This window comes from Marmota marmota, unplaced genomic scaffold, assembly GCF_001458135.2.
Source record: "Marmota marmota marmota unplaced genomic scaffold, marMar, whole genome shotgun sequence".
Taxonomy (NCBI): domain Eukaryota; kingdom Metazoa; phylum Chordata; class Mammalia; order Rodentia; family Sciuridae; genus Marmota; species Marmota marmota.
In genome coordinates, this window is record NW_026000153.1 from 22,246,334 (window position 1) to 22,259,342 (window position 13,009).

General features: G+C 44.0%; 1 protein-coding gene across 7 annotated transcripts in view; it reads right to left on the reverse strand.

The window, feature by feature from the left end:
* The window catches only part of Tns3 (tensin 3), a 266,521-nt gene that overhangs the window by 22,273 nt on the left and 231,239 nt on the right, over window positions 1-13,009 (reverse strand). For all 7 annotated transcript variants that reach the window (XM_048786578.1, XM_015490306.2, XM_048786577.1 and 4 more), the window contains 4 exons: window positions 8,389-8,560; window positions 6,453-7,090; window positions 5,736-5,822; window positions 776-907 (listed from right to left, as the gene is read on the reverse strand). In XM_048786578.1, coding sequence (XP_048642535.1) covers window positions 776-907; window positions 5,736-5,822; window positions 6,453-7,090; window positions 8,389-8,560 — 1,029 coding nt within the window. The remainder of the gene's footprint in view (window positions 1-775; window positions 908-5,735; window positions 5,823-6,452; window positions 7,091-8,388; window positions 8,561-13,009) is intronic.

The window sequence follows — 13,009 nt, forward strand, 5'->3', positions numbered from 1 at the left end:
TGTATTTCAAGATAAAAAGCAAGGGGAAAAAAAGGACATCAATGAAAAGCAAACAAGTAGAACGTTACCTTATCCTTAAAACGTAACTCAGATCCTACTGTGGCCTTGCAGAATGTGCTGGAACAACAGCAGTAGAAAGGCATAGTCCTTTCCTTAAGAAGGGATAATCAAAGGACCCTAGACAGGTACCAGTATAACTATTAATCTAAATTAAATTAATCTAAAAATACTCTACCGGGTATAGATATAAGACACTGCATCAGGCTGGAGATGTGGCTCAGTGGTAGAGCGGTTGCCTAGCATATGTGAGGCCTGAGGTTTGATTCCTACCACCACACATACACACAAAGAAGAGACCATATAATATACTACTTTTAATATAAGAAAAGAAAGGAAAACACAGATTTGCCTGCATTTGGACAATCGGTAAGAAGACACACAAGAATATATTACCAATGGTTCCCCAAGGAAGGAGAGGGATGGTGAGGTGGACAGGGTTGAAATGGAAACCGGGTGCCTTAGTAGATGCCTTGTTCTATTTTTCTTATTTCTAAATAGTGGAATGGATTACCTATTCAAAACATTTTAAAATGAACATATAAATAATGTTCCTTCTCAAATAAGGTAAGTACTTAGGAAAATGTACCTGAAAAAATATATACTAAGCAAACCTGTGAGTACTCCTGCAAGTCATCTACCATCTTATTTGCATCAAAAGGAACCAACAGACATTCTGCATCGACTAGTTGAAGAAATCAACTCCAGGGAAACTCACCTTTCTTGTTCATCTGCAAGACTGAAGGAGGCGGTGTGGCAACCTTCATGGCCAAGCCATAGGCCCCTCGAAAGGAGTGACTGTCCCTAACGATGAATGACCCTGGCTCTTTGTCCTTTAACATGGTAATAGCTAGAGGAAGAGGAAGAGGAAGAGAAAGTCATGAACAACTGAAGAGCGGACAAATACTGATGCCCACGAATGATCTTGGGGATGACCCCTGATGTGTTTGAATACAGTTTTTTCACTCCAAAACTCACATTGAAGTTTGATTCCCACTGTAATAAACAGAAGAATGCTCTCTCAGGAAGTGGGTTAAATCTCAGATATTGGAGCACATAACTAATGTCATAGCCTTGGACTTTACAGCCTGCATAACCATGAGTCAAAATAAACCTTTACTCTTTAGAAACTGCCCACTCTCAAGTTTTGTTATAGCAGCAGAAAGTGGACTGAGGCAGTCCTTTTCTCCCATCACCTTTTACAAACTGGATTAGTAAGAACCTAGCCAGGGTCTGTCAGTGTGGATGGAGGAAAACCACGGATGCAACAAATTTCCATCCTGTCATCCATGCTGTTGATCAGGGAAAAGATGGAGAGGAGAACACAGGTTGTCTCACAGCACATGCCTGCCACTGCTGTCAGAGCCAGCCCAGCCACAGCCACCTGATACAAGTGTGGCCCATGTGGGCATGGAACCTGGGGTGGGAAAGGAAAAGCCTCCAGTCTCCGTGTCCCAGTGCATTTTTTCTCATAATAGATTTCATCCATTTGGGGATTGAATATGTTTTTTTTTTTTCAAAATAGGGAGAATCACCATTTACAAAAACATTTTTTTTTCTGTTTCCATTTTGATATACCTCTCCGGAACTTGTTTTTGTTACTAAAGCAATGATTTTACTGCCTGGTGGTAAGTGGTCCTTACAACCTAGTAGAATTTAGATTTCCCACTAAATCCCCAGAAGCCAGGGACACATATGCACAAAGGGCCCTGTCTTCATGCACCAGAGAAGGGAACTAAAGCATAATTTTGCACTCATTAATTCTGAGACAAAAATAGGCTGAGGGGCTGCCTATTAGACAAATGCTCAACTGTACAGGGTCAAGTGAGCATGGACTGAAACTTTGGAAATTATGAAACAAAACAAACCTTTTCTCCTTGTAGGTTGATTATCTCAGGTATTTTGTCACAGTAATAGAAAGCTGATTGATAAAAGGGCTCAGCATGCTAAAGTTGGGAAAACAAGCACATCCATATAGAACATAGCAAACAAGTGCTCTGTTCTCCAGTTGCATCACATCCCCCATGTGGAGGCAGGGAGGTAAGTCACTTCCTACCTTCTCATACCCTCTCCCTGCAACAACTAATTTCACAGACAAGAGAAACAATGGTCTGAGAAACTACAACTGGAACAATTATACTTCTTTAGATTTTACTTCATGATCCCTTTTTCCTCCTGACACATTTTTATGTTCAACTTAGAAAACCCCAAGACAGTTTCTTATAATAGTAACTTTTGACAAATTCCACCTCACAGAGGCTGCTTGTTTTGATTTTTATTTCTGCATCCCCCTGAAATATCATTGTCACTTTCTTAGAAAAGGTACATTCCCACAGATAATGGAAGAAAATATACTTCAGAGATGAGTTGGAAAAATCACAATCTAGTGCATATATTAGCTGCTTTGAGATGAGGTTTACCCAAAAGTTTTTTTCTTGGCTGATTGGTGATTGAATCCAAGGATACTCTATCATTAAGCTATATCCCCCAACCCTTTCAATTTTTATTTTGAGAGAGGGCCTCATAAGTTAGCCAACATGTGATCCTCTAGCCTTAGCCTCTGGAGTCACTGAGATCACAGGTATGCACCACTGCACTCAGCCCACCCAAAGATTCTTCTTTTCTTTCTTTCTTTCTTTTTTTTTTTTTCTGGTACCAGGGGCACTCGACCAATGAGCCATGTCCCCAGCCCTTTTTTATACGTTATTAGAGACAGGGTCTCACTGAGTTGCTAAGTGCCTCGCTGTTGCTGAGGCTGGCTTTGAACTCATGATCCTCCTTCCTCAGCCTCCCAAGCTGCTGGGATTACAGGCATGCTCCACAGCTCAAAGCTTCTTAAATGTGTGCCAAAGGTCAGGCAAATGATAATGTGCTAGTTTCAATGTTGAATGTCCTCCAGAGGTCCCTGTGGTGAAGGCTTGGTCCTCAGGATGGTGCTACTGAGAAGTGATAGAAACTCTGGGAGGTGGAGCGCAGGGGGAGGTCATTGAGGGCATGTCCACAAAGGGGATTGTGGACCTCCTTGTTTTTGCTTTCTGGCTCGTGATGCAAGCAATTTTGCTCCACTATGTGCTCCCATCCTGTGTGATGTGCTGTCCTTGCCAGAGACCCAAAGCAATGGGACAACCTAATGTTAGACAAGAGTCTCCAGAATCAAGAGACAAAACAAATCTTTTTTCTTACAAATTAACTGCCTCAGGATTTTGTTATAGTGATAGAAATCTGATCATGCAGATGATAATACCCCTGTCATTTACTGTGAATCCATTGGGTGTCAGCCCCAGTGGTTCCTTCCCCTCAGCACCTCTCTCAGCAACCCTAGGAGCAGGACCTGTCATTTCCACTTTCCCAAGGAATCAGATGGTATGTTCTAGCCCTAGTCTCTCTGTTCCTGAATCCTGTTGCTTCAGTGACATAGCACATTGTGGGGGTGGGGGCGCGTCTAGCCAGCGCTCCATCATGTCTAGAGGACTGTGCCAATGGGGGATGATCTATGCAGAATCCTCTAGGACACTGGACTCATAGACACCTCTCAGTCTGTTCAGCTGGATGAGGTGTGGAGACATCAGAGGCCACAATCATCAAAGAGGAGTGGTGGCAATAAGAACACAGCATCTGGCCACCAGAGCCCTAAGACTCTGGTGGGCAGCTTCTCACAAAACAAAAAGTTGAAGGAAATAAAAGTATTCCTAGATCATGGGCTCCCCCCTCCCACTTCCATTTAAAATAACAATAGCTTCATTGAACTCATGAGAAGAAAATCACATTCTTAGAATTTCTATCATCTACATAATCAAAGAGCAGAATTTCAATGGGAGAATTGGACAGTGCTATTTTTCAGTCACTTCAGTATTTTTTTAAGACATAATCATCAAGAGGGAGCATGATGATTTTCTTCTGAATTTGAAAAAAAAAAAAAAAGGCATAGAGTAGCCAAATGGGCTTTGTGCCAACTATGGGAACCTCTCTACTTCTTACTGCTTTAAGTCACCCAATTCCCTTTTACAGTTCAGCATTCACCAGGCAGTCCCTGAGATCCATTCTGCTTTCTAGGGATCCTGACCCATCTCCTAGCTGCATGAGGCATGGCTCTGCCTTGTGCACAACAACCCCTCTGAAGAATGCTCCAGGCTCCTGCGGACAAAAATGATTTCCAGGAATGAGGGCAGCAGCTCTCCACGGGCAGAGAGCAGTGCTGCTGTGGGGACTTGTAAAATCTGCTGAAAGAATGGTCACTCATTATCCAAGGGGCTTCCGAGATATGGATTAGATCTTAAATGCTTCCCAAAAGCTTGTTGGAGGCTTGGTCTCCAGATGAAGGAGCTACTGGGAGGTGGTGGAACCTTTAGCATGTGGGTGCTGGTTGGAGAAGTAGGTCATTGGGGACATGTGTGCCCTTGAAAGGGATCTTGAGACCCTGGCCCCTTCCTCTCTCTCTTTCTGCTTCCTGGTCCCCATGTGGTGAGCAGCTTTACTCCACCATATGCTCCCCACTATGATGTTCTGCTCCACCACAGGTATAAAAGCAATGGAGCCAGTTGACCGTGGCTTGAAACCTCTGAAAGGGCCAAAATAAATCTTTTCTCCTTTTAAGTTGTTTATCTCCAGTATTTTTGTCTCAGCAATTCAGAGCTGACTAACACATGCTTCCAGGAGGGACAGTCACAGGAATGGCTTGCTAGCCTCCTGTTGGAAAATCTACTCATATTCTGGTAAACAGGAACACGTTCTGAGCATGGTCTTACACTTATAAACCCAGTGACTCTTGAGGCTGAAGCAGGAGGATCACAAGTTCAAGGGCAGCCTTGGCAACTTAGTGAGACCTTGTCCCAAATAAAAATTAAGGAGGGCTGGTGATACAGCTTAGTGGTAGAATGTTCCTGGATTCATTCTCCAGTACAAATAAACAAACAAATAAATAAAATAAAATTACAGAAACTCAGTTGAAATTATTAAATATCTTAATAATTTCATGATAAATATTTAATGAGATAGAAAAACAAATTATCCTGCTTTGACCATTAGAAGGATTACATACACTTTATCGAATTAACACTCTATGTCCCATAAACACGTATAATTATTATGTGTCAATTTTTAAAAAGGAGCAAAAAGAAAAAAAAAATTAAATATTAAAAATTTCAATTTTGAAAGCTATCTTGACGCAGAACCAAGCAGATGGATACTCTATCTGGTTTGCATGTGAGGCATCTGGCCAAGTCTATTACATTCTGATTTGGACCAACACAGGTATTCAGGAATACACAGGGCTCCTGACGACACAGAGCAAGGCAGTTAAACAGGTACACCTTTCCCTCCATCCTGACCCTTGTCTTCTGTAGCTCAGGACCTCACTCTTCAGTAGAGACACGGGCTGGCAGCCTTGGGAAGCTGCTAGTTGGTAGAAGCAGCCAGAAATTATACTCTGCATGTTGGAATGCTGAGAGCTGGTGCCCATCCCTCCCCAACTCCCTCATTAGAACCAAATTTTTCCTATAAAAACTTAAAGGTCATGGGATTTCCCCAGAGGCATATAATAAAGTGTGGCCTTGCTCTGACTCTATCCAGGCCTCAGCCCTGGTACTTAGACATTGCTATGACATGATCCTCCCTCACACAAGGAACCTGGGCACTGAGGAGGAATGATGTCCCAGGGAGCCCTCCCTCTCTCCACATACCTTGTTCTCTTGAAATATCTGCCTTGTACCAGAATTTGGAAGTGTCTTGAACAAACTTCACGATCACAAGTTTATCCCCTGGACTATCTACAAAGCAAAGTTTTAGAAAAATGACTACAAAGAACATTTTTTATTGTATCTTCTTATCTACAATGTTCCTACAAATCCGAATCCTATGCCTAGGGAAGAAGGAGGATGGGGATGTTCTAAGGGGGAGGAACTACATTTGAAATTAGTAAGTTGCAGGAGACAGCTACTGTTTTATAAGATAGAACATTACAACATGATACTTTGGGATTTTGAAATGCATGTTTAAAATACATAGAAAAGTAGGTTGCAAACAGCAAGGTCAGTGTTATTTATAATTATGCACCTGAAAAATTTCATAGTTAAATCATGAATGAATCAATTTAATTTAAAAGAGAAAGTAATCTTCAAAGAGTAATGTTTGTGAGTAACAGGGAAAATAGAACTGCTATAATAGTCTGTCCTTTCTACTTCTGGGATGAACCTAAGGTGCATAAATGCAGAAGCCTAGAAAAATTAATGAGAAGCACCATGTCTCTCTCTGGCTTTGGGTCAGCAAGATGGATGGGATCCTTAACAGCTCTGGGCTTTTCCTGCAGGACACTGACATTACAGATGCACATTCAGGTAAGCCCTAACAGTAAATTCCAGGCCCTTCCTTAGTGCACATACAGAGGTGACAATACATACCTGGCAAAGGTGAGGCCCCTTCTGAAGGCTTGGAAAAGTCTGGAAGGACATTTGGGAAGGGGATACTGATAGTGCTCCCACTGTGTGGGCTGGAAAAACCACTGGAGGAGGGGGAAACGGAGCCCAAAGAACGATCCCCTTCTGAGGCCCGTTTCTTCTCAGGGAGGGGTGGCTGCCCAGGCAGGGTCACTCCTGGGCCCTGCAGGCCTGGACTATGGTGGTTGTTGTGTCCAGGTGCCACTGTAAGAAAATTGTGGGACAGGAAGCCATTGTCGGCAGCCCCAGCTGTTGTCAGCGGCGGGCCAGGGGCCGGAGATGCTCCATGGGAATTGGCCAGCAAAGCTCCTGGGTCCTCTTCAGGTGGAAGGCCACTTCCTACTGGATTGGTGCTGAAACCCAGGAAGGCCTGGCTGCTTGTGGGGACCAGAGAGTCCTGTGGCTCCACCATGGACAGCTCATGGCCATGGAAAGAGGCCTGGAGCTCAGACGATGGGAAGCAGGACAAGCCTGCGGAGTCCTTTCCAGGGCTGGAGAACTCGTTGGTGCCGAGGGGACTTCCAGAGGGCCGGCTGCTCCCCAGAAGAGAGAGTGTGGATTTGGGGCTGCTCTCCACCCATGGGCGTTCTGCACAAGGCTGGCTGTTCAAAAGATAAATCAGCCACAAGGGAATATTAGGTATATTGAAGCATCTCAAAATCAGTAGAAAAACTGTCAGTAGATGTGAGGAGAGCAGGGCTGGGGAAACAAAATGTCAAGGCTCAGGATACAAAGTAGCGCCTCTTATACTTGTTTCAGTTACCCAGGGTCAGCCTTTGTCTAAAAATGTTAAAAGGAAAATTCTAAAAGTTAACAATTGAGTTTTAAAAAAGTTTTAAACTCTGAGTGCCATTCAGAGCAGCATGTTCCCATTATATAGGCTCAACCTTGGCTTGAAAATATTAAATAAAAGATTCCAGAAATAAATAATGGATAAGTTTTAAATTCTGAGTGCCATCTGGAGAAATGTGAAGAAATCTTGCAGAGTCTTCCATCCTGTCTAGGAAATGAATCATCCTTTTTGTTTCATGTATTTGTACTGTATATGCTACCTTCCCATTAGTCACTTAGTAGCTAACTTGGTTGTACAATTGACTGATACTGTATCATGGTTTCTTAGGTTCAAGAAACTCTTATTTTACTTAATAATGTCCCCAAAGGGCAAGGGTAGTAATACTGGCAATTCAGATACGCTAAGGAGAAGAGTAAAATGCTTCCTTCATTTGAAAAGGTTAAAGTTTATCAAAGGTATATAAGTGTAGAAAAAAAAATAGTACATATTGAGTTTGGTCCTATCCATGGTTTCAGGCATCCCCACTGAGGATCCTAGAACACATTCCCTGCAGATAAGAAGGGACAACTGTACCAGACATTATGATATATTCATGAATATATAAAAGCAACTAAAAACATAACCCACATAATTTACACATATTTAAATTAGCAAACACTGGGTATAGGATCTGCCTGCAATAGCAAATTCTTAGAGAGGAACCTCTTCAGTTTAATGAGAAAGGAGGTTGAACAAAGGAAGATAAATAGGGCGCTATGTTCATATAATAAACACAATTGAATATACTTCTACCATGGGCAACAGGAGCAGTCCCACTTAGATTTCCTCAAGGTCACTGGCTTTATAAAGCAGAAAGAGGACATTTTTGTTTGTCTGTGGCTCTTTCATTTCTTTCTGTTCTTGCGATACCCCTGTAACTGAGTTTCCCATATTTCCTATGTGTACCTTCCCACATAGCAGTACACAGACCATGTCCACAACATCCCCTGGGTAGGGGCACCCTCTGGGGCTCCAGGTCCAGCCTCTACAACCCCCTCTCCACCCTCAGCTCAGCACTCTGGGTTGCATAGGGCGTTTTTACCAAGTTTTATAGGTTCGTTTTCCTACCTGTCTCTCCTCTGGCCAGGACCGTTGCTTGAAATGGTGCAGGAAGATGCAAAGGCCTGCTGAAAGCTGGGCGTCGCAGGCACATCGGCCCGAAGCATCGTGGGTTTGGGTCCAATGGGGCTCTCTGACATCCCCACGGTGTGGCTGAGAATCTCAGGACAGCCTCGTGGTTCTGCAGGAAAAAAACAGAAAGTGAAAGGGGTTGTAATCTCATCCCATGTGTGTGTTCTCTAAGGTGTTAATTTCTGAATCTTTCTGTTGCTCATAGCCCTGTTGAGCCATAATGTCACACACAGGTTGAAGAAGTTGGTTCCGTGTCGCTCTGTGCAGGTTTGCCATTACCTATGGCTGTTTCCAAAAGAGAAGATGGCTAACTCAGCCCCACATACACTGTCCACCTCCCTACCTGAGCTGGTGTCAGCATCCTTGCAGTCACATGGTAGGAACACAGGGCCAATGGGCTGGTCCTCCAGGACCCAGCACCATATGACCACTAATGGGCTGTACTCTTAATATTCAGTCTAGGATGCCTAGGGTCCAGCCTTTCTCTGCAAATCAACAGGACCCTTCTCCACAGCAAGATCCATTCTCCATAAGCCCAAGCCCTAAAACACCAAGACAGTCAGGCATCCTTAAACTTCCTTTGCTCCCCGATCCCCAAGTTGGTGACTCAGTTGCAGTGACAATCCACTGACTATGAGAAAACAAACTTGAGCTGCAATCACACTATTATGGGGAGATTAAAATGAAGGTTCAGAGCTATCAAGGCAGCCAGACTGGGAGGGCCAAGATGGCAGAGAAATTGAACTTATAGCAAATTTCCCTGAGTCCTGAACTGCAGAGGTAGGGGCCAATGCAGAGTAACCAAGATAAAAAAAAAAAAAAAAAATGGCTACTGAGAAACTAAAACAATAAGCAAGGATTTGAGTAGTCAAGTAACAAAATTACAAGTGTGATGTATACCTATGGAGGGGGACACTTGCAAATACGGTGAGATTTTTGAGTGAGATTCGTGAAGGGCTAAGACCCAGGAACAAGAGTCCAGGGACAGAGCAGCCTTAATTGGATATGGTCAGACTGATTGAAAAGTCACATCCTCTCTGGGGCACACAACCCCCTCCAGCCTGCCCCTCCTCCATCTTGCTGTGATTTTTTTTTTAACATGCTGTGAAATATTTAAATACAAATTTAGCCATGCCACTAAATATGACAAGTGAAAACCACGACCAAGGAAAAAAGAACAACCAGAAAAAACCCACCACTGACACAAAAATTGGAGTTAGAATAGCACAGACTGAGGATAGCTAAATGTTCAAGAAAACAAAAGACAGAGCAATTTGCGTTTCACAAAAAGAACAAGTCCATAAAAATAATTAAATGGAAACCCTAGAACTTAACAGAGGGAATGAAATGACCATGCACACAGAGCTTTGATCAGCCGACGAGACACTGCAGAGGAAGTGATGGGTAGACTTGGCTAGGGGAGAAAATTATGTGCAGCGAGAAGCCCTGAGAGGGAGGAGGATGAGGAATACAGAGAAGAGCGTAAAAACACGGGAAAACAATGGAAACTTCTAACCTATGTGAAACCGGAGTCCAAGAAGGGATGGAAACATTGGATGAAAACAAGCGACACTGGAAAAGATATTTAAAGAGAATTTCCCAAGATATATTAAATATATGAAACCATAAGGGGGGAAAAAAAAACCCATGACACTCAAGCAGAAGTGAACACTTAAAAGTACAAACTTCTGAAAATTACAGACAAAACCTTAAACACAGTGATTTGTCCCCTTTGGAGGAAAAGACAGGACACCAATTTTAGTGTTAATTTTTTTTTTTTTAAAGCACTGAAACCGTAGTGCTAATGTCCTATTTGTTTAAACTCCTCAATAAGACACTCCAGGGATACACCATCTCCCGCCTCAAATGTAAATATCTCATGATCACACCAGGGCCAGGCCTAGCAAATACTGTTCATGCAATCTGCTTATGACCATGTCTCCTGCTGGGATTTATCTGCAAATTCCTGGAGCAGACAGAGCCAGTATACAACTGTGTGACTGCCCCTGCCACAGGATGACCCATAGTAAATATTTAAATGTAAATGTTCGGTGAACTAATTAACTAACTGGATGGCCTTCCAAACTCTTTCCTTAATTCCTTAGATTGAAAAACAAAGATGTATATGGTTTTAAACCATCCCTTTGCACCCTTCGCTTCTCTTCCTGGTGATAAAATAACTTCATTTTAGTTTGACATTTTATTTCCCATATAAGACATTTGCTGAGTATTCATTATTTACCAACATGGTCTAGGTTGCAAGAAACAGAAAAGAGAAACCAGAGCAAGATAGTAAGCACCCGCAGGTCCTGCCCTTGAGATGTGTGTGAGGAAGAGACCTCTATGGGAGGAGCAGCCTGTGGGGTTCAGAGAGACCCCCTAGGAACACTTGCTGGGGGAGCCTGCAAAGTTTCTTGGAGGAAGCAGTATTTGATAGAAGCCAGGAAGGATGGGTGGGATTATGATGGACCAAACTGGTAACACAAGCTTGATGAGCACTATCATTAGCTCCTGGGGCAGGAGCCACACCCCGCCCCTGTATTCCCAGCACTAAACTGGCACCCATGGATGTTCTGAATGAATGGATTAGTCGGCAAAGCCTTAGAGGTCAGAGGAAAAAATTCAGAGGATAATGTGGAAATCCTACCCCATGGCCTGCCTCAGAGGAGTGGGTGGATAGAGGGACGGATCCCACTCCAAACAGCAGCATAAAACTTTGGAATCAGAAAAACTCTTTATCAAGTCGAATGCACCTGCCTTGGATCTTCCATGAGCAAGTGTGGAATGGAACAGCATGAAGCACCTTTGGCCATAATTGACGTTGCTCTTAGGGGTCCACATGCAGCACAGGGGCAACCCCTGGTGCTGTATGTCCCTGTTTACTGAGTCCCAGTGGCATGAGGATCTGGGGAATGTATGCCAAGATTCAGAAGTCCCAAACACCCTCACATGGCGCCAGAGACTTTCACCAAATGAGGGGAGGCCGGAGGAAAATAAACTCCCACTGTGTTCCTGTTATCCCAGTGCTTGTCCCAGAAAACAGCAAGCACAGCACTTCCCATGAAAGTGGCTTTGTTTATAGTTCTATTAGCACCAACTCTGGGGGCACTGTGGCTGTGTGGTTCCCTCTTGTTATATGGTCTCCGGCTCAAGGACAGGACTTAAACCTTCATGTGAAAAAGGAGCTGTCCAAGCACGAGGTACCATGTTTATGTCAAGCCCTCACCTTGGCAATTAGTCTAAATAGTCTATTTACTAGCTGGATCTCCGCATTCACAGGTAAGTGGGATGTGGCTACTTTCTCAGATCAACAGAGCTACTACCAAGTTTAATAACTCAGACTGCAGACAGCAAAGGGGACATTAGTGGCAGTTCCACTTTACTCGGCACCTGCATCGTGCATGCACATTGCTGGCATGAGGTCTCCACTTGCCTTTTGCTTGCAGGATCCCACCTCTGCTCCACAGGTGAGGAGAGTGAGGCACAGAATTGGAATTCAGAGAACATGAAAGAGTTAGTACTCCAAAAATCTCACCCCAAGAATCGATAAAGGCCTCAATTAAGTGAGCAGACACAGACTGCAAACCCTTTCTGCAGATGCTAACCTTACTCCTAGAAATTCAGAAACTTTAAGAGCAGGCATTATTGTCACTGTTATGTGTCTGTGTTTATGTTTGTAGGGCTGAGGCTGGAACCCAGGACCTTGTGCATGACAGACAGAAGCTCTGCCACTGAGCTACACTGCAGCCATGTTGCTGCTATTGTTTGTTTAATCTGTATATGTGAGGTTCACGGTTAAACTGCAGGTGAAATGTCAAAAATGGGAATGGTGAGTGGACTGAGCTCCTTGTTCTAGGGTATCAGGCCTCCCCAAGCTTTGCACCTAAAGGAGCCTGGGAATGACCCAGGACAGGAATGGAAGTGATAAAGAACAGATGTGACCTCCACCATCTGGGATGGGACATTTGTGGAGGCATTAACTCTATGCCACCCTTGGAGTGGGAATGACAGCTAGGGCTCTCCTCTACCATGAGCCATCTGCAGCCCGTGTCTCTGCTTCAGAGAAGGGGATATAAGGATACCACAGTGAGTACAATGATTCCATTAAGCAATGACTCAGAGGGTCCGTGGGGCAGGCAAACTCCTTCCTTCCAAATGCCCTTTCCTCTTGTCTTGCCATCCTCCCTGCTGAGTTTCCACAGGATGGGAAGGACCCGTGGCAATACAGAAAACCATTCAGACCCATTCCTGTGCAGCCAGGGCCCTGCTCTACCAATAAGATCGTGGGCCCTGAACAGATGCCCCTTTTAGTTCCCGAGTTCTCTCTGGCATAGAATCATTTCCGTTCTTAAGTCTCCTAATATTCTCATATATTCCCTCTGCTGCTCAAAGCAATAGGAGGAGGCATTACATTGTCAGTGGTTGGAAACTCAGCCTCTTATCACTTTTTGGTTTTGCCCCAAACCAGCTGGTATACCCAGCTGGTAGAGTGGGATGGGGTGCCTGGCAGAGGCTACTGCTGCCTGGCAGCCCTTAGAGTCCTGCCGGAACTTAGGGG